The 22,649-nt window shown below is 43.8% G+C and overlaps 1 protein-coding gene across 3 annotated transcripts in view; it reads left to right on the top strand.

The window, feature by feature from the left end:
• Positions 1–22,649, top strand: part of ARMC2 (armadillo repeat containing 2) — a 178,362-nt gene that overhangs the window by 26,246 nt on the left and 129,467 nt on the right. For all 3 annotated transcript variants that reach the window (XM_082475150.1, XM_082475148.1, XM_082475149.1), the window contains exons 2-4: positions 307–5,010; positions 16,859–17,119; positions 17,602–17,674. In XM_082475150.1, coding sequence (XP_082331276.1) covers positions 16,902–17,119; positions 17,602–17,674 — 291 coding nt within the window. In that variant the 5' untranslated portion in view covers positions 307–5,010; positions 16,859–16,901. The remainder of the gene's footprint in view (positions 1–306; positions 5,011–16,858; positions 17,120–17,601; positions 17,675–22,649) is intronic.

Below are 22,649 nucleotides of genomic sequence, written 5' to 3'. Positions count from 1 at the left end.
ATTTGAAATAGATTAATATTACAGAACTGCATTAGTTCTCTGTAGCATCCCTCCCAAAAATAGAACTGCTATTTTTTAGATAAATTACTCCTCCTCTTTTTCTCTTATTTTCTCTGCTGCAAACATAAACAGTCACTTTTTTAAAAAAATTAGCCATTAAAAGAAATTTACATTTTGGCAAACATTGCTTAATTTGGAATGCTAGTATAGAATTTCTCACAGAAAGCTGGGGTCCTGGAAAACAGAATGTTTTTTTTTGAACTGCACTTTGAAAAGGGAGACTAATTGTAACTCTTGCTTTTCCAGGCCTTGCCATCCTGGGGGAGGACAAACAAAAAAGTAACAAAAATAGTTTTTGGCTCCAAGTGCCCAGCAATGGAAATGCTGTAACCCATGTCCTCTAAGTTCGTTTCTTCCCCTCCCAGATGACCCTCTGGATAAAACCTGCATCAATGGTAGCCATTTAATGTGCTCCCACTTGGTACCCTCCTCTGCTCTGCCCCCTGGTGGCTCAGTCTGCCATTGCTGCCTCCATATAGTTTGACCTTTTGCCCAAAAGCCACCTGCCCTTTGTCACTGCCCCCACCCTCCTGCCAGCCTCAGGTGTCTGCGGAAGCTGTTCTCGCTGAGAAGGAAAGGAATTTGTTCCTTCAATGTATTATAGCAACCACTGCACAGTCACTCTCTGGTGAGCTCATGCCCTCAGAATCTTACAGGCCCTTTTCCTGAAAACCTTTACTCAGATTTCCTTGGCCCTAGATCAAAGGACATTTAAGTGACACAATGTTATCATTGCCTCAGAAAAAGTCTCTCACCTCTCTTCAACAGCTGGAACAACTTGGACAGTCACGTGCAAAAGAATGAAGTTTGACCATTACCTACACCATACAAGAATTGACTCAAAATGGACCAAAGACTTTTAAATGTAAGAGTTAAAACTATGAAACTCTTAGAAGAAAAGAGGAAAAAATCTTCATGACCTTGGATTTGGCAATAGGTTCTTAGATACGACACCAAAAAACACAAGCAACAAAGGAAAAAAATAATCTTGACTAGGAGTGGGGCCAGCCATCCTGTATGACTGCACAAAAGAACCACATCTGCTTTTCATCCCGTGGAAGCTCCAGGAACCTAAGAGGTGACCCTACCTAAGAGGTGTCTTTTATCTCTGCACTTGCTACAAAAGCTACCCCTGTTAGCTCCTAGGGTGGGCTATCTCCTCCCCATGACCAGAGGGGCGCTCTCTTACATGCCTTTCCTGGCTAACCATTGATTTCCCATGCCTCTAGCTCCTTCCCAGGCCTCTTGCCTTCACTTTCTTCTCCCTCAAATAGCTCATGGTACCACAGACTGTTGGAACCCACTTTCCTTCACACACCCAGAAAGGAAGGCCCAAGAAACTCCCATAGATTCTTTCTCCCACGTTACAAAGCAGTCAGGGGTGAGGCTTGACCTCAGACTCCAGGCCCTAAGCCCAGGGCTCTTTCCTGGGTAGTTCACACCAGGCCTCTGCTAACTGGAGACCTGGGAGGTTGGCGACCCCTGCAGGTGCCTGTCTGCAGGAGCCGATTTGCAGGAGAGCTTTTGGCTCACACTGACACTGATGGGAAAGGAAGGAGTTTGTTGGTGCCAAAAGGAATAGAGAAGTAAGAAAAAGAGGGATGAAGGGGTTCTGACCCTTAGCCAGGCCTGTGGACCGGTTTTGAGCCCCCGAGGGAGGAGCAGGTGAGAAGTGAGGATCCTCTGTTTGTGAATGGCTGTGTGAGGCTCTGGGCGGAAGCGGTGCTGGCCCGGGCCCTGGAGACGAGGTGCACAGAGGACCAGGAGAGCCCACCCCAACGCTCCCACTCCAGGCCGGCACCAGTGGGCAGGAGGGAAGACCACACTCTCCCAAAGAAAGGGCTCCCACAGCTGGGGCAGTGAGGAGCCCCTGAGATGGCGTGAGCTGAGGAGCGTGATGGGACTTGCTTCTGATCACAGGTGAGAATGCACAGCCATAGGTACTCCCAGAAATAACTGACAAGAGACTGGCGGTAGGCGGGGCTAGAGGGCGCTGGGGGTGACTGTCAGTGGACTGATACGGTGGAACATACAGGGTACACATCATGACACCCTGGCCCTGAATATCATCTTCTCAAGCCCACATTCACTTGTTCATTTATTCAACAAGTATTGATTAAACATCTATATGTTCTGGCTACCATTCTCGTATCAAGGATACCCAAAGGTGAGCGAGAGGGACAAACCCTCTGCTCTCAAGTGCTTACCATCCTGCTAGCTACGCAGTTCCATTCTCTTCTCCTTGGGGTTCTCCTCTCTAGGACCCAAATGAACAAGAGGTATAATATACAGTGAGAAAAATAATAACCAAAAAAGAGATGGTTTGGAGCATCTTTAAAAACTTGCTACAGAGGCATTAATCTTTCTTTTTGGTGAGGTTCTTGAAAACAAGGACTATCTGGGTGTGGGACACCTGTACTGAGGGCTCAGGGAACATGAAATGATGCTGTTCCATGCCGGATGAGCTTTCCTCGTGGCAAATCATGACCTCAGAGTGTGTCCTGGCCAGAGAACTACAGTGTGCTCTGCCTGGAGCTGCTTTAGGAGACCAGCTGGTACAAGATGCAATCACATGGCTTCCTAAGAACTTAAGCCACTTAGTGCAAAGCCTGGCAGATCTTTAGTGTTGGGTGCTAGGCTGAAACAGGAGGTGGCACAGTGCGTGGTGAGCAATGGTTGGCTGGGGGCTTGGCCCCTGCAGCTTAATTAGAGGGCAGGGGAAGGTGGGACCAGTGGGGGGTCTGGAGCAGCTGCAGCCAATGGGCAGAGAGTAGCAGGGGCCTGGAGGAGCCAGGGGGTCTCCACTCCTAGTAGAAAATGAGCTGCTTCGAACACTGCCATCTATGCCAAAAATTCCTTCTCTTAGTTTGAGTTTGAGCTCTCAAGATCAAAATGGTTTAAAAAATTGAAAAGCTTCTGTTTCTATCCATACCCTAATAAGAACTGTCACAATGAAGTTTAAAAAAAAAAAACAACTAACCTGATTGACACATCGTTTATTTTAACAATCTCTGGGTGTGAATTTAGAAAACACCCAGAAAGAATAATTTCACTGAGACTTTCAGTGCTGAAACTTCACGTTTCTTGATCAGTCAAGGCCAATGCACTGTTTTCAAAGTTCAGACAGAAATTGTTTTATCCACACTGCATCATGGGATAATCATCCTGTTTATTTCTGAATTTATATTTCCTCTGTGTTTGCATCATAGCTTTTCATTTTATGAGCCTTGTAGAGATGAAGTAGGAAGTGAGAGGGTGAAGTGGTTTATTTTAAACTTTTTATTTTGAGGTCTTGTAGATTCACATACAGTTGTAAGAAACGATATAGTGAGGTCCTGAGAGGTCCTGTGTACCCCTTACCCAGTTTCCCAGTGGTAACATTTTGCAGAACTATGTACAACGTCACAGCCAGGACAATGACATTGACACTAACAAAATCCATCATTGTCAGATTTCCTGTTTCACATGTACTGGGGGGTGTGTGTGTGTGTGTGTATGTGTGTGTATTTAGCTCTATGAAATGTGAAGTGTCTGGGGCTCTGATGCAAAGTGCTTTGCAAGTACACAGTGATTATGATGAGGTTTTCATTGGTTTGTGGCTTTTACTTTTGCATCCCTGGTAGATAATATTGTGGACCCAATTTATGTAATATCTTTTATCTGAATAGTATAAAGAATTGTATGATTCTTCTCATCTCAATGAACATAGGTGCTTAGCATCTTTAGCTCTTAAAGATATTGCTATTAGCAGCTCAGATACTATCAGCTAGATTTGGGACCTGCTAGGATTCCTTCTGCCTGAATGCTGAAACTCTACATTTCCTTGATCACCTGAATTCCCACAGCTAAATTAAACTTTTTTCCCCTCTATTTAAATTTTCCTTCTTGTCATATTGCCAAGATAATATATTCCTGGGCTGGTAACTCAGTACAGAAGTACATTGTTTTGAAAATCAAACAAACTGAATTTGAGAGCCCCAAGACGTGGCAAAGTAAGCCTCCTGGGTGGGCTCCTCTAGGCCCACGGGTCTCCAGACTGGTTAGCGGGCCCCTTCTCAGGGCAACTCATTGCCATCATCACCCAAGAGAGCTGAGAAGCCTCTCTCTCCTAGAGCCTCAAGCCCTGGAGTCACAGCCTTCTCTGGGGCTGCCAGGTTCTGCGGGGAGACACCTGTACACGGGTGTTACTAGCACGAGAGTCTTGAGGAACAAACTACTTGACGGGTCAAGTTCTTCTCTCCCTCTGTCCCTGCCTTGTCAGCACTTCCTCTGGCCTCCTTAGGCCCCCGGCCACCCTGACTGTCCCCGGGGCAGTGACCAGCCAGGCCACACCTTGGACCTCATTGTCTGGCTCTCACAACTGAGCCACTTCTAAAATCTCTAGCCCTCAGCCCTCTCTCTGACGACAACTTCCTGCCATGGAATGCTAGCGCTTGGCTGTATCTCAAGGGTCATGTAGTTCACCCTCCACATCTCACAGGTGAGAAAATCGCAGCTATTCGGTGACGTGCCGAAGCTAAGGAGCGGCAGAGGCAGCATTTGAAGCCAGGTCTCCTGACTCCTGGTCCAGGACTTTTTCTACCGCAGCACACGCCTCATTCCCTCCCTCAAGCCTCCCCATCTGCTTTGTGCCCTGGCGTGACCTCTGCCCTCTACCCTCCCCCAAGCCTTCAGACCAGCACACTTTCCTCTCCCTTTACTCCCCCATACAGCCTAGACCTGTAGCCCGTCCCTTCAGCTTCAGACTTCATCCTCTGGGCCAACCCCGGTCCTGGTCGTCCCCATACACACTATTTCTGCTCTTCTTCCTGGGCCACGGGACATTGTACAGAAAGCCACAGAAGTGTCCTGACTAGATGCACCATGAACTTGACCAGTGGACAACAGGAGGCAGGAGGGAATGAGCAGATACATGTCATCGTCTTCCTCTCTCCTGTGGGCTACCCCAAGGTAAGTTCCACCTTGCAGTCCTTCCAGAGGAGTGCTCCGTTTGTATAAACATCCCTACCCAGTGCCCTGGCTTTCTAAGGGCACGGGACCATTCAAAGCCAAGGCAAGGAGGTGGGGAGCTGTAGAAGTGTCCAGGGAATGGCAGCAGTCCGGTCTGTCTGAGTACACGGTATGTGTAGGAACATGGCCTCTAGAATCACACTAGCAGGGCTTGAGTCCTAGATCCACCATTTTTACCAACTGTGTGACCTGGGCAGTTTCCTTGCATGTAAAATGAGAATAATTGTAGAACTTCAGGGTTGAAAGATTTGCCAGTTTAAAGTCATCGAAGCACTTGCCACACGGCTAAGTGCTGTTATACCCCCCAAATAAATCCTAGTTATTATAAAATGGTAGAAGCAGCAGCTGCAGTACAAAGCCCAGAGGATCTGGGATATACTTTGGTGGTCGATGGGCAGACATTGAGAGCTTGTGAGCAGAGACAGGCACATCCAGGACTGTGGTCTATGACCGTTACTTTGGGTGCTGCCTGTAGGGTGGACTTGGAGCAGGAGGAGAATGGAGTGGGGTCAGAGGGACCAGGTGGAGAGTAGACATAAAAAGTGCCAAGATGGCATGGTAACAGGGTGGGGGGACATCAAGGATAGCACCCCGAGTCTCTGAGACTCACCTCTGAGTCATGCATCGTAAGAGTTCTCTCTTTTCCTCTGCTCTGAAGCCAAGGATTCTTGGGACATCTCTGCCTCCTGTTTGGATCCTGGCTGAGGCCTTCAGACAGGGGAGCTCTGACCTTCACTAGGGCTGGGGTTCTCCATGCTGGTTGCTGCATGTTATAGCTTCCTCGGCAGCTCTAAAAAACGCCGAACCCTTTGCCCTGTGCTCCCCTCCCCCAGCAACTGGACCAACATCGGGGTTGGTGCTGGGCACAGATGCTTTTTTTTTAAAATTAATTAATTAATTTGTTTTTGGCTGCATTGGGTCTTCGTTGCTGCGCGCGGGCTCTCTCTAGTTGTGGCGAGCGGGGGCTACTCTTCGTTACGGTGCGCGGGCTTCTCATTGCAGTGGCTTCTCTTGTTGTGGAGCACGGGCTCTAGGCGCCTGGGCTTTAGTAGTTGTGGCTCGCGGGCTCTAGAGAGCAGGGTCAGCAGTTGTGGCGCACGGGCTTAGTTGCTCCGCGGCATGTGGGATCTTCCCGGACCAGGGATCGAACTTGTGTCCCCTGCATTGGCAGGCAGATTCTTAACCACTGCGCCACCAGGGAAGTCCCCAGAGATGCTTTTTGAAGCTCTCTGGGTGATTCTAATGGCAGCCACGATTGGGCAGCAGTGAGACCAGGGACCACAGCCTCACTTCAGGACTTGGCACCAGAGCATCCTGCCTGGGCATTACTCTTTTGGTTCTCTCGTTCCAGTCAGGACGAGCAACTTTCAAAAATCTCTTGCCTATCAGGAGACATTCTTCATTAGTTCACCCAGACATTGTGGCAGACGTTGTCAGCATCTACCCAACAGCCGTTGCCCCTTCTCCCTGCTGAACAGCCTCCAGTTTGGTTCAGGTTGTGGCGGCAAAATACTGAGAGAAGATGGGCTCCTCCCCCAACCCCCAGGGGATTGATCTAAATCAATCATAGTCATAGTCATCCTCTTCCTCTCTGCCAGCAACTGCTGTGGGGACACGTGACACAGTTCTGGCCAATGAGGTGTAAGGAGAACACAGCTGAGGCGTTGCTGGGACATTTTTTTCCTTCTTGGTGTAAAGAGTGTATGGAGAGCGCTCTGCCCCTTCTCCCTCTCTTCCCTGCTCTGAGACGCTATCATGTGAGAACGCATAGGTCAGTGCTGCCACCACTGTCTTGTGACAGTGTGGGGAGGAGGCATGACTGACACTCCTTAATGCCATCCCTGAGCTTCAGGGCCAACCCTGAAGTAGCCCGCTTTGAGATTTAAACAACATAATAAATGTCCTTGGTATTTAAGCTACTTTTCATAGAGTATCCTGTTATTCACAGCTGAAAGCTTCCAAAAGATATAGGCATCCTCACTTAGGAATGCCTCACAGGTGAGCTTGACAAAGAATGGGGGTTTCTGATGGTCTCTTCTACAGGAGGTACTTCAGCAGTTGTTTTAAGATGAAGCAATTTGTAGCTAAGACTCCTGACTCAATCCCTGAAAACTAGAACCCTCTCCCGTCCAATGAAATACCAGGTAGTTAGAGACTCTTTGTAATCACCTGGTAATTAAATGGACCCTCTTTGTTAGCATCCTCAGCAATGCTTGACTTGGCTGCTCCTGCAGAACGTGGCCCAGGTGGTGCAGGTTCCATGGTAAGATAATGTGTTTAAAGGCAAAGACCGAAGGTGCACAGATTAGAGCTAAGCTCCATTAAATAGACTTGTCATGTAATTTTTTTTTCAGTGAATACATTTTAGGACCTTTCCACAGTCTTGTGTCTATCCAGTTCCATGAAATTAGTTAACTTCCATTGCACTGTAAATTTTCACCAAGTTGCATTCTAATGTATTTGTACCTTTAAATCTGCATGCAAAGTCTGCATAGACTATCAATTTGATGAACGCCTCACAGGGATTACGTGATAAAAATTATTAAGGCACCGAGATTCCATATTGGCAAAAGCAGAAAGTATCTCAAACGGAATATTAGAATTCTAAACTGGTGGTTTTTATTTCAAGCCAGAAGCAATTTTTTTTTTCTCTGTGAGTCACATCTTTGTTATGGTCATAAAAACCATTGAAGGAATTGTGAGCATGAAAGAAGTATTTATTTAACTTGTATCTTTTCAAGAATATGTCTAATGTATAAATAAAGACAGGTTATAGATATTAAATATGAAGTATATGTAATGTAAACTAGTATAAACTATAAAACACACTGGTTGTCTGTGGTTGAAAGTAGCTATCATTCTGTTGTACTTCTGCATCTCAGGGTACGTAAAATTATATTATTACCTGCTCTACAACCTATATAATTCTCACCTTAACCCCAAATCCAGAAATCCAACAGACATTTTCAAGTGAATGTAAAGATTCTTAAGTTCCTCTTGCTCCCTATAGCCCCACACAGGATATACTTTGAGATAAGTGAGGGGAGAAAATGAAGAGCATATCTTAACAGCGTCGGCAGCCTAGGAGGTACCTCTCAATGCTGTGAACAAGAGGCCTCAGCCTGAAAAATTACATTTACATGTGTACAATGGTGTATGGCACATGGGACCTGGGCATCAAAAACACCAGGCCTCAGATCACTTTACTAGCTGTGTGACTGTGGGCAGGTCACTTACCCTCTCTGAACCTCAGTTTTGTCCACTCTCAAATTGGGATAATAATCCCCAAACCAACGACCTCTCAGGCTTACTGTAAACTCTAAATAAAACAATAAAAAGGAAATGCTCCAAATGAAAGCAGTTTAGAAACTATAAAGTGCTTTATACATGTTAGAGACTAAATGTTTTCCTCTTTAATCTTTCTAAGGTATAAGAAATGTCAACAATTTTGTTTCTAAAATAATTCCACTTATAAGCTTAACTATGTCAAATTCGGTTAAATAGCCATCAGGTAACCATGGAGGAACAGCCAGGTCAATATAATAGGCCATTGCTATGATATCCTCAAGACTTTCCCATGTCGTGCCCTTCAGTGAGGTAAGCTGGACAGTTTTATTGCTTTTAAATAACTGCTGCCTATAATTCTGCCCTTGCCATTCTTTTCAATCGTTCTGACTTGCCTGGCAGACATTTCCTGGCCAACTTAGCCGGCCAGCTTCACATTCCAGTAGTGTGCTTACAAGGTCTATCTTAGCCCAAGATCCTAGGGTGCAAAGACCATAGTTAGTAATTGACTGTACGACAGGTTTTTAAACTGAAGTTTCAACTGAGATGGTAATTGTATAATCATCAGTTCCAAAATGAAGGTGAGGCAAAGTCTCCATAGGGCCAGTTACAAAGAAACATACAGACTCCCTGGACCTAAGGGTCCAGGCTGAGGCTAAAAATAAGGAGTCAGAGAGTGGAGGAAGGGGAGGATGTATGAGAAAATTTCTTTGGAGTGTGGGGTTGCCAATTCCCTCATCTCAAACTCAGCAAGAGGGGCTTCCCAGAGACTGCAGTTAGGTGGTCCTGGGAAAACTAAAGCTCCATCCTGGGATAGCATGAAGGGGGCTGCATGGGCCTGCACTCTCAGAGTCTCAGGGGCAAGAGATGTGTGGGATTTCCCTGGGACAAGATGTGGGGCCATCTTGGGATCCATCTAAAGGGTCTGGAGTGAACCCTGGATTTCTAGGGGATGGGAAGGAGTTACAAGCAACCAGTAGAATAGCACTGCACCCACCCAGAGTCTCAGGGAGAGAGGTCCCCATTAACAGGAAACTCTGAAGGACTCAGGAAAGACCCATGTGGGTTGCTTTAATCACAGGCCAGGCACAGCAAGCTCAAAGCCATCAGCTCCAGGAACGAGTGCTCCAGCTCTTGGCTTCCCCTTTCCCTACTTCCTGCCCACCTCCACCCAGGCTGGGTCTTAAGGAGCCTCTAGTCAATGGGGAAGTGGTGAGCCTAAGCCAACCACATCCCCTCTGGGATAGCCAATTACAGACCTTAAGCCTGAGAAGGGAAGAGAGGGATGAGGCCTTACTTCCAAGTTAAATTTGATGCATTTGTTTATATCTTGTACCCAACATTAGAATTTTGGAACGAAGCTGTGGTAGAGATTTAGTTACTAGAGGACTATCAGTTATCTATAAACGAGCAGAAAATACAACTCTACCCAGCTTTCCATCCAGGGGCAGGGGAAGATAACCAACACTGAATATATTTTTAGATGGCAGTGAGACACAAAAATAAAGTTGCATTTTGGTCATATCTCACAAGTTGTGAACTCAAAGTACTAGTTATGGTTTATATTAAATGGGCAAAAGTCCCTTTGCACAATAGAGTCCATTGGCCAGTAAAAGGGACTTGATATGATAATTCAGGTCGAGTCACTGGAAAAGATTTCAACCCTGAAGAACGCAAATGCTTTGTTTCAGGCCCTAAAATTATCCAGTCAACTAGTAAGTATTTATTGTTTGTTATATGTGAAATCCTGTTGGGTACTTTGAAGAATAATTAGATTCCTTTAGTTCAGGTTAGTATCATTTCCCACCTGACACCATGCCTTACACATAGTGTGTGCTCAAAAATATTTTCAATTTAATTATTCTTTACAAGATACTTAGCACCGAGGGATGTGGCATTTTTCCAATGTTGACAACAACACTTCAGCTGAAAAATCCCCATATTTATAAAATGTGGTGCAATCCTGAATGGAGAGTGATTATGGTCTCACTTGTATTTAACACTGTAAAGTGTTGCTGAATGGTCTAACAGGAGAGAACAGAATTTAAACCAGAAACTAATAAATGGGGTTCTTCTGCCAGTCAACTGTGATAATGCAGTAGGAGCAAAAAATGACTGCTGATGCGAGGCCTAGACTTGAATCTACCGCTGTCACTCACTAGACCTCGGGCCCCGATTTTGTTTCCTGTGAATGGGGATGCCAGGCTGGCTACCTCAGAGTGCCAGGGACCCTCAAAAAGATACTATACAGTGAAATACTCTTTGTAAACTCTAAAGTGCTTCACAAGTGCAAGGTCTTAATAATAGCAACAGTTTAACATTCGTTGACTGCCACATGCATAGCACTTTATATCTGTTTTCTCATTCAATCTTCACAACCACCCCAAGACCTAGCTAGGTACTATTATTCCCTCCATTTTACAGATGAGGAGAGACTGAGAGGGTTAAACTAGTTCAAGATTATACTGAACCGCAACTTGAACCAGTAAATCCTGAATCTTACTCCTAAACGCTAAGCTGCTGTCCTGCTTATTGCTATTTAATAGAGGCGCTGATATCTCATAGGGGCTCAACAAACGCGGTTCCGCAAATTGCTGATTTAAAAGCAGACGCCTTCCCACCCCCGCTCTTCCAAGCTTACCGGTCGCCCTTTTTCGCAGCACCTGATGCTGTACTCCCTGCCACGGGCCCTCGCCCACGCTCCTCCCACTCCCCGCCTGCTGGCGCCCACGCCTCAGTGTTTCTACGCATGCGTTGGGGAGACCTGCGCAAGTCCAGTGGCCCAGCGGGGGCTGAGGGACCTCTCAGTCACTCCTCGCCCGGCCCCACCCTGGTGGGCCCCGCCTGCTCTCGGTGGCTGCTGCTGCCGCCGTCGCCGCCTGGGGAAAGCTGGAGGATGAGCTGAATCTCCGCAGGTGTCACTGTCTCCACCGCTACCTACAGGTGCTTTGGGTCTGGCCGGAAGCCCCCTTCCCTGCGCCCACTCCCAGCTCATTCCCTGGCCCACTCCGCCTGTCCAGCAGCTTCCTGGCTCTGCAGGGAGGCGGCCTGGGCGTCCCGGGTAAATAGTTTGTGTACGGTTACCATGGAGACACTGGCCGGCCCGGCTGAGCCTAGCTGGCTGGCGGGCTGAGTGAAGATGCTGTTGCGCTCTGCTCTGGCCTGGACCGGTGGAGGAGGGGGTATTGCCGGGAGTGGGGAAGCCGCTCTCTGCGTGGGAGGTGAGGCTTCCCCCGCCAGTTCACCGGGCACCCCTCCTGCTGTCGTTCGCCTTCTGTCCCTGTATGGGGAGAGAGGTGATGAGAGTGCCCTGTGCACGCTGTCGGGGTCGGGCCGCGGCTGTCTTTATTTCTATACATTGAGCATTTAGGCAAGCGCGTGGTGCTTAGTAGAAACTCAGTAGTATTTGTTGAATGAGAGTGATAGACTAAGGGACTTTGTGTATGCATACAGTGACCCAGCCAAGGTCACACAAATTGTACCTGGGCTCCTCTAGGCAATACATAGGGTCTTAATAAATAAGTGTAACAATATGCATTAAAATATATCGTACGTACATATAATGCCTTTTATAATCCATTCCTGTGAGTATCACAGCAGATCTTCCATCTCACCCTGATTTAGAATTACTTTACTTGGTAGAAAAGCAAGTACCACTCTTTATTTGTATCCTATTTTGTGAGTCTATAAAATTCTGATCAATTGTTGTTTTGACATAGCTGATATTCAATAAAATACTTAAGATTCTTTTTTCACAAAGCAAAACACCGTGGTTTAAATTTTAAAACTTATAAAATGTGTGAAAACACTGAACAAATGTCATTTCCTTTCTTCTGCAATTTCTTTTTTTTAAATGCAGCTTTTCATTCATGAGAAAATTTTTTGTTGTATCCTTTTATCACATAGTGCTTGGACAGTATTTAATGTTTTTTAAGGGCCAGGCACTATGCTAAAGCACTTTACATTAATTTTGTCATTTAATTCTCAAAACAATCCTATGAAGCAATTACTATTACTACACACTTTTTACAGCTGAAGAAACTGAGGCTTAGAGATGTTAGAAGCCTTGCCCAAGGTTACGTAGCTGCAAATTGTCGATTATTTGAACCTTTACTCCAGCGTCTAAGCATTTAACCACTGCTTCTTTGGATACTCATATTAACACGAAAGTCATTCAAAATCACGGTAAGGGTCTTGAGTATTTGATTTGCAGGAAAAAGAGTATGGAGATGGCCAGTCTTTCCCCTGTTGCCAACATCCTGATAGTGCCGTGTTGCATTTAGCAAGAAGCCTGTTTCAGATGACTGTTAGCAGCAGAGGTAAAGACAGATCTTTATAATTAGGTATAAACATAAATGACAACTCACAACTTTTCCCCTAACCAATAAGAAATATTTTGTTTGAAAAGGTCGCCAGTTTCAAATTTCCTACCGCTGGTGGTGGTCATCCTCTAGAGGTCCTGTGGACATCATAAACTCAAGACAGTGATGCAAGACAGAACTCAGCTGCTTCTTTCCCTTTAAAGTCCACATCCCCTCCTGTTTTCTTTTATTTTTTAAAAAAATATTTATTTATTTGGCTATGGCGGGGCCTGTGGCATGCAGGATCTAGTTCCCTGACCAGGGATCGAACCCAGGCCCCCTGCATTGGAAGTGCAGAGTCTTAACCACTGGACCACCAGTGAAGTCCCTCCTCCTGTTTTCTTTTAAAAGGTCACCTTGCCCTCCCAACCTCCCTAAGTTTGCATACCCAGTGTCACCTCTGCCCCCTCCCTGCCCTCTCAGATGCCAAATCCTGTTGGTTCTTATGTTCTTGGTGCACCTTACTTGTTCTCATCTCTCTTCTTAACTCTATTTCACCTTCACTCCTATACTTCGGGCTTTCAGTGCACCATCCACTAATCACAACATTTGTCAAGTCTTACTCCATGCTGGGCAACTTGAAGTGAAAGCAAGAAAGCAAAAAGGGGCTAAATTTGATCTCATATTACCCCATGGCATCAAGAATCAGATGCCATTTGAAATAAAGTCCCATGTGCTTTCTTAATCCACTGTAGCAAATGCCTCCAATTCAGAAGCCCATGCAGCCTTCACCTGGATATTTTCTAGCTTGGGTCTGTATTTGAAAATGGGGTCCAGCGATTACACAAATGCTGACTTTAAGCTGTGCTTCACGTGAAGAGCTAAGGCTCAGAGTCTGGTGGGGCAACACCAGGTGCGCAGGCAATTCTAACCCAGGGAGGGGTGGGGTGTGCTAACAGAGACCACGGGGGACTGTGCAGAGTATGACGGAGGGACACCTAGTTGAGGCTGGGAGGGTGGGAGAAGCATGTCCAGGAAAGCTTTCTTGAGGACCTCTAAGAGTTAGCTGGGTGGTTATATAAAAACTGCCTGATCTTGTCCCTTCTAGTTTTTTCCATCCTTTCCATCCTGCCCATTCCTGCCATCACATCATGCCTCAACATCTTTTAATTTGCTTATCAGCTTTTATTTACTTTCTTGACCTGCCATTCAGTTCTGTCTCTGCTACAACTCCAGTCTTCATTTCCAGAGCTCCTTCCTCTCCAGCGCACACCCCATATGTCCTTGATACTCTGCCTTGACTCACTCATTGACTTGGTTGGAAATTCCTCCTCTATTCCAGCCCCAATGTCAGCCATTGTCATTTGTTCAAATTCAGACCATTTTCCAGAACCTAGCTCAAGCATCACCTCCTCCAGGATGTCTGCCTGACACCTCCCAATCAGAAATCCCTTTCTCTTTCATAATCACATGGTAGTTTATCTCTATTTTTTGTATTGCCCCCATCAGTTTCTATCGTGTATAAAAGCATGTGGGTACAAGCAGGACTGATACCCAGCTGGTTCACACCAAGGAAGCTGCTCTGCTTGTGAGAACACCAGCATGTTTCTATATTGGTGTGTAAATAGCCACAGCCCCGGGACCTCTGAGTCCCCACCTTCTACCACCCAATCCAGTGGGTAATAGTTTCAATATCAGCCCTGGGCATATGTCTTAGGTTGTGTGTGTGCGTGTTATTGCTTAAGACTTTATCCGCCTCATAGAGTTAATTGAGATGATGTACTTGAGAGTACTTAGCACACTGCTTGGTATTAAAGTAAACGTTGAGCTAGCATTAGTGGTTGGTCCTTGCCTGAGAGTGAAGACAGTGTTTATTCCTGTCTGTGTTCCCAGAGATCCAAAGGGAGGTAACAGTTCATCTGTACTAGCTGAATGGATTTGTTCCAGTTGTCAGGAGAATTTTTGTAAAGTTAAAATTTCTGTGATACTATTGCGTTATGGTTCAGGCATACTTTACTATAAATAGACAAGCTTTCAAACTCTGATCATTTTTTAAATTGGCAAAAACCATCTCTAATAAGAATTTGTAATTTAATAATTATAAAGAAAATACTCCCCCCCCCCAAAAAAAACCCACTTCTAACTCAGTTCACTTGCTTTATTGAACATTTCCATGTTTGATTTAGTTACTAATATATTAATATTGATATGATAATAGATTAACTGAGCAGATACTACATTATTGAAACAGTTTCTCACAATATAGCTGCTAAGGTGGGATTTGCGGGGAAGAGAGAGGCAAAGGGAGAGAGAAAGTTGTGTTAGAATTTGTGGTAAAAATTTACAGACAAAAAGATTTTTAAACCCATTATGTACATCGTTTCCATCAGTATTTGATCAATCTAAACTCCTGTATGCCAAATAATTTACAGAGGTCTTAGAATTTGGCCTCCTTCATTACTCTATGAAAGGGTATAGTTTTCAATGTAAACTAAAATACAGCCAAGGACAACCTTAGTCAGGAATGATGGTCCATTATTACTCATCCAAAGCACGTTCTCTAATCTTAATTAGTTTTGCCAGATCACCTTTGGACAACCCTAAACTTATTAGTGCCATGTGGGGCTAAGGTGTCACAAACTTTATCTGGTCTCTGGAAGAAACTTGTTCATTGTACTGAAATGTCTTCTTTTCTTACTTCAGTGGGCCTTTTAAAAACAAACCAGCAAACAAACTTACCATGGACACTGAAGTTGGATGTTGTGGTTCTGAATTTGTATTATTATGCATCAAAAATTTATATATATAAATACATATAGTGTGTATGAAACACTTTATACGTATTTTTAATAATTAGCATTGAATATTTTTTAGTAAAGAGGCTATCATATATTAGAAGTAAATGTACCAGGCCTGCCACAGTTTTTGTTAATTGTTCTAATGTACATAATTCCGGAGACCTTGCTTAAATTGGAACTCCTATATCAAAAATTCCTAGAAGAGTATTGCTTATCTAGTAATTTGTAACTGCTTTACTTCAACACCTGGCCTTTCCATATGAAAGGAACAACATATTGTTTGCAGTTGTCATATTTTTTTCCTGAAAAACTCTTGTGGAGGGTAGAACTAAACAGATGTTCTTGCTGTCTGTTGTTAAGCAACACCTTAATGTATAGAATCATAATACAGTCAAGTCCTCTTTAGTTGTCTAAGGAATCACCTGTAGACTCTACTTACAGAAATGGTGTCTTTTTAGTTTCCTTGGGCATATGTCACAAAACTTTTTTCCTTTTTGCAGAAGTTATTCTAAAATTGGGCAACTGAAATATATGAATAATTTACAGACCTCAGTCTCCCTGGAGATACAACATTTTTTTTTAATGAACACTAAATGTACTGATTAGAATTAAGTTTTTAAAATCTCGACTATTTTAAAGTGTAGAGCTGTCAGAGGTGTGTTGCCAAGTTAGCCAGGCCTCCATGGGACACACGAGCATAAAGAAGGATCTGCATTCTCATGGCCCTTGTGCATGACTTTAACTTTTTAACCAAGGGCGGTGGCCTGGGAAAGGATCATTTGATATCAATATTCGGTATTTATTCATGTGGGACATTATCTCAAATTGAAGGTGATTTGAATCAACTCATTCAAATATATCATAGGCAAATGTAAGACTGAACCTTTGTCTGAGTTTACAAGCTACATTTATAAAAGCTGATAGAGTTTGGATAGAGGCCCCATCTGACTAACTTTAATCTTATACTAGCATTTTGTGCGGAGGGCAGTGGGAAAAAAAGGGAAACTTCGTTAAACATTTTAGCAGAACCCCTCTGCCCCGCCACCCAGTGTGTTTTTTATAGACTGGAGACTATGAGATGGTTTTCCCTTCCTGGGGTGTCTTCTTTCACGATTTATCCTCTTTCTCTCCAGGTTTAGCTTTCACTCTAGGTCTCTTCCCTGCGCGTCATTTCCCTCAATCGCATGTATTCCCAAAGGCATCGCTGTGCACGTCAACCTATTTTTTTGAAAGCTCTTTTCCCTTCCTGATCTTCTAAGTGTAACTGCGTGGTAGATTTTTAATTAAAGGTTGTGATTTTTTTTTCAAGTTTAATATACAGGAATGGTTTAATGGTTGGGTTTGAGCACTCCTTTCTAAATGACTGGATGAAAATAGTTGATATTTTTTACCCTATATTTGCAGGGTGTGGTGTCTACCTGAAGAACATTGCACTTTATAAGGAAAGATGTTGTCTCCAAATGATAAAAAGTTAGAAAAGCTAGATCTGTTTTACCGACCTTCAGTGTCCGAGCAGAAGACTAGTGCAGAAATCATAAGTGAAGCACGAAATGCCTTAAGAACTCTTAGGACCCAAAGACCATTTACACCACGGGAAGACCAAAGAAAACTATTTGGACGTGCATCTTCAAGAACACCAGAAAATAGACCCCCGTCTTCCTTCAGGTATTTAAAATTTCTCTTGCCTATACACTCAAGTATGTATATGTAACCAGATGACATTTTCCCTTAATTCTAGTTATGGATAGTTGCTTTTCTAAGTGTGACTTCTGCTAATTATACCTCTTATATCTGTTCAAGATTTCTAAAGGTATCTCCAGACCTTGGGTCCAAGAAGTTGCTTTGGTTAGAAATGGTTAATAATGATTGTCATACCAACTTTATAAAGTGATATGAACAAAGCTTTAAAAAATCACAATATACATTCCTTCTTTTCATTATTCAATATTTACAATCCTCCTAAAAGCAAGAAAAGAGTTGTTAATAAAATGTTTAAAGTACTATGATTTTTAAAAATCGCTTCTTCCTCAAGGCTTATGCATTGAATGCTTTTACTTGTTTGGGGGCTAGAGTTAACTAAAATATACTAGAAATTAAAAAAAATGATTCTTTACAAACTAACACTTCTATTCTGTCTCCTGTGCTAGCATCCATGCATCCAGTTTTGAGTCCTCTGATTCCAGGCCCATCTTTGGCACACGTCTCAGTCCACTAGAGCTTGTGAGTACTTTATATTACCACGGGTGCTATGAAGTGGAATTGGCCCCAATACTTGGAATCAGCACTTATACATGCTAAGAAAATGATACATAGACCTAAATGTATTAATAATTTAATATGAAAGCAAATTCTTTTATACTTTTTCAAATATAATGGTTTGTATCTAATGAAACACGTTTATTATTCACCTATAGTTTCATAATAAAGAGGAATTTTAGAGATATATAGTAACCTGGCAAACAGAATGTTTCACAGTATCTTTTAAATTATGCATATGTATTTTATTTTCAGAGTTACATATACAAATAAATTATAGATGCATGTGCATAATCAAAGACTTGTTACCAAAATACCCTCCAGCAGTCTTCCATCCCCTTATTTTTCATTCTCCACTCCCCAGTGGCTCTCACTTTAAACTCTTTTGGCACATTCTTTTGGTATTTACATCCAAATTTTTAAATAACACAGTGTCTTGCTGCTCTCTGACTTACCAGCTTGAGGAATTATCTAATGACTTCCTGCTAGGGAAGATGAAGATTTAACCCTTGTCTGTCTTCCCACACACCTCTTCACAACACATTCACCCTTTCTGTCCCCACTGCTACTCCCAATATAGATATATCATAATTTTGGTTAGATCCCATGTCTCTGACTGTGATTATATAAATCCTGTTTATAGCTGAGCCTTGAACTAATGATGATTAATGATGATTACTTCTCCTTCCCTGCACCACTCTTTGTTTTCCCTGGTGTTAATAATTGCCTTGCTTTTTTAGTTTTGTATTATTATTGTTTCAACTCCAAACTCTTCTCCAGTGGCCTAAATTTCCTTCATATATTCAGACACATGAGGTATTGATTCATCTCCTTGGAGAACTTTTCACACTCCCTCCTGGACCACTTGCTCTGGGCATCTGCACACAGCTTACTACTCCTTCCTGTGCTGGCTTTTGTATTTCCTGTATCCCAAGTCCTCCTTTTTCTTGATTTACTCTTGTTTTAGCAGAGTACTCCCTCCAATAGCTTCTTGAGAAAGGGTGTATGGGAAATGAATTATTTGAGACCTTGACTGCTGCTCTTTCTCTCTGGAAGTTTGTAGGATTTTTTCTTTTTGTTCCCAGTGTTCTGAAATGTTCTGATGCTGAGCACTTTCAATGTGAAATCTTGTACCCTTCAGCTCTGGGAAATGTCCTTGAATTATTTTGGTGTGTCTTCCCCTCTTTTCTGTTCTTTTTGCCCTTTCTGGAATTTATTATTCGAATGTAGGATGCCCTGGACTGGCCCTTCAATTTTCTTATTTTGTCTTTTCTGGTTCTCATCATTTTTTGGATGAGGCTTTATCTTCTAATCCTTTTATTGATTCCTTTTCATTTCTGCTATGATATTTTTAATTTCCTAAAGCTTTTCCCCCTCTAAATTATCTTTTTTTTTTTTAATATATAGTATTCTGTTCTTATTTCATGGTTGTAGCCTCTTATCTCAGTATATTAATGGTAGTTTTGATTTTTTAATTGTTTTCTTCTCCTTTTAAAATCTCTCTTGCTTTTGTGTGTGTTGGGGGGAGGGCTTAAAAAAGAGAAATTTATTTTCTCACAGTTATGAAGATTAGAAGTTCCAGATCAAGCTGGCAGCAGGGTTGACTTTTTCTGAGATCTTTCTTCTTGGCTTATAGATGGCCATCTTCTTCCTGTGTCTTCACATGGTCTGTCTTCTGTGTCTCTGTTGCAGTTTTTTTTTTTTTTAAAGGTATGTACTTTTTTTTTTAAAAGAAATTCATGTTCTTTTATTTATTATTTATTTATTTATGACTGTGTTGAGTTTTCGTTTCTGTGCGAGGGCTTTCTCTAGTTGCGGCAAGTGGGGACCACTCTTCATCGCGGTGCGCGGGCCTCTCACCATCGCGGCCTCTCTTGTTGCGGAGCACAGGCTCCAGACGCGCAGGCTCAGTAATTGTGGCTCACGGGCCCAGTTGCTCCGTGGCATGTGGGATCTTCCCAGACCAGGGCTCGAACCCGTGTCCCCTGCATTGGCAGGCAGATTCTCAACCACTGCGCCACCAGGGAAGCCCCTCTGTTGCAGTTTTATATTTGCCTTGGTCTCTCTTTTTTCATAACAGAGACTCTCCTCTGATAGCTCATGCTGCTTGCTTGGCTGTTCTTATTTGAGAGTGGAAGCATGTGGAATGAGTTGGTCAACCCACAGGTCAACCCATAGGGGGATTTGGCTGGGCTGTGTTGTTTGTGAGACCCTCAATAGCAATATCTTTAGGGCTTTCCTTGTGGGCTGCTCAATTCTCTGTAGAATATTTCTTGGAGGATAAAGGCTGGTTGCTAACTGTTGGGCTGCACCCTGCAGGCCTGCAACACCTGCGCTTGCCCAGCTTTAAGACTGAAGAAAGAGCCCAGAGTCGGCAACAGAGACATCAGTTATAGGGGGCAATTTCTCTGGCTCATTAGTTACCAGGGAAACCAGCAGAGGTGCTTGCCCTTCACTTCCCCTTTGATAAGCTATCAGGTGGAGATGTTCTGATCTAAAGACTAGAACAATCACCAGCTGGGTCGGGGTAAATACGTAGGAAGGTCAGTCATGTGAGTAGGGTTTAGGTGAAGCACATGCTGCTCATGCAGGGGATGTACAGAGAGCAAGAGATCAGTCATCTTGAGTGGCCTGACCATACATACACCAACTTCTAGGAGCCAGGAGGAAGAAGGTAGGAATGCCTAGCATTCAGTATGTAAATATTCAGTTAATATCTATGTTTACATTAAGTACCCTGACTCTTGACTGTGCCTGGTTAGCCTGATTCAGAGACCCTCTGTTTCATCCTCTCCAAAGAACAAACTCCCCATCTAATCCTGGGTTCAGTAGCCTGACTGCGTAGAGCTGGGAGGGAAGGAGTTACGCAGACTTTCAACCAATTTTCCTTAGGCAACCCCCCCTTTATGCCCCTGCTACCGCAAGTACCCGGTGATACCAGTTCCTTACACTTTCATGGAACTGGGGCGTCAGTCAAGCTGCTTCTCAATTTTTATTACTGTTTATGTGTGTGTATGTTTGTGTGTGCGTGTGTTTGTTTCTGATGAACTATTTTAAAGTAAGTTGTAGACCTTATAAGACTTTTTCCACAAGAATTTAAGCATGCATCTCATATGAACAGGGGCAGTCTCCTACACCACAATGCTATCATCACAGCTCAGAAAATTAACATTACTCAGTAGTATCATTTAATATATAGTCCATGCCCAAATGACCCCAGTTGTTTCAAAATGCATCATATATTCCCAAAGTACTCATCAAAATGCCTCTGTGAGGAAGATTATACTTGTTCTTATATTGCAGATGACAAAAATAAGATTCCAAAATAGGAAGCATGAACCAGTGTGCAATAAGTATTGTACTTTGTCAGCCATCGTTGACATATGGCTTCTTGCACCTACAGCCTTGGAAACCACTTGGGTTTTGAGCCAGCAACAGCGTGAGGGCCCCCGGTTTAGCAGCCCAGTGGGTCTGCCTTGTTGAAGAGTGGCTCTCCATTCTACAGTTCTGTCCTTTGACTCCTATGCTCTGTTTTTAATATTGCTGTAATTTGGGGGCACTCACTCTTTCCTAAAAATCTCAATTTCTAGAGTTCACATGGTCCCTGTCAAAGTATAGTTCTTGGACTGCAGGGTTAGGTGTTAGGCAAAGATAATGTTGGCATTTGCCTCTGTTTAGGATCACTGCAGTTAAATTTCTTTACTGCAGAATGGTTGGGTGCTATGTGCAAATCAGGCTAAGAATAACTCCGTTAGTTTGAGTTTTTTTGTTAGAGTGGATTATTTAAGGGTCTCAGGTATATTTCATTTTAAACCATAATTAAAGTTTGGAGCTCCCAGTCAATAAAACCTGAAAGTGGCCTCATAACTACCTCCCCTTCCACCTTTTCTCCTCCTTTCCACTAGACCTTTTAAAGAACCCTTTGAGTCTGGTGACCACTAAATTGACAAAGAGAGGAGATCAGGGGCAATGGGAGCCCAGGGAGAGGGAGAGGGGTAATGACCCCTAGAGGGTGGGGGAGGAGTGGTACATACTTAAGTCCCTTAAGGATGCAGTTGCTGAAAGAACTTGTGATGACCTAAACAATTGAATTTCAGCACTTTTTGGATCTGGGACACTTTCTCAGGCTGGTTTGCCTTTTAATAGTTCCTCACCCAGCAGTCAGGCAGGGAAGAGGGACCCATTCCAGCTCCTACATTTAACAAATCCTCTCAACTCTTTGCACTTGTAGGCTGACCGCTCCCTCTGTCCCCTCCCCCCCCCCCACCCCCGACCCCCAGTCCTCCGTCCCCACCCCCTCCCCGTATCCGGCCTGTGCTCCTCCCACAGCCTCCAGCAGGGGTGGGCTGCCTACACTCCGAAGCGCCCTGGGCTTCTGAGAATGACAGGAGAACTGACACTCCTGGTCCCGGCTCACCAGGGTTCCCGTTAGCACCTGTAATCTTATAAATCAGGGGAAAGCACTGCAGTTTGCAGTCTGCCATGAGCATTTATATCCATCTTCTATGTAGGTGTGCCGTGCACAGCTTTCTCTTTCTCAGCAGCTCTCCCCCTTCCCATGACAGCTCTGAGACGTGGGGCTGTTGTGTAGTGATAGTTATTTCCATTTCCATTCTGCCACTCGGGTTAGTTAGCTGCTGTTCCGATTTATAGGGCTGTATAAAGTAGGAAAAGAGATTGAGGAAATAGGAAATTTTGTCTTTCATCATTATCATTGTCAAAACAGAGTTCTCCTTATGTTTCTGAAACTTACAAAGCCTAGTTATTTAAGCTCCAAGTATTTTTTTTTTTTTTGGCCGCACCATGCAGTATGCGGGATCTTAGTTCCCCGACCAGGGATGGAACCCATGCCCCCTGCAGTGGAAGCATGGATTCTTAACCACTGGACCGCCAGGGAAGTCCCCAAGTGTTTTTATTAATTAAACTTTTTATTGACATA

The sequence above is a fragment of the Balaenoptera physalus genome (assembly GCF_965194825.1).
Source record: "Balaenoptera physalus genome assembly, chromosome: 9".
NCBI lineage: Eukaryota > Metazoa > Chordata > Mammalia > Artiodactyla > Balaenopteridae > Balaenoptera > Balaenoptera physalus.
This window is presented reverse-complemented; position numbering and strand designations above follow the sequence as displayed.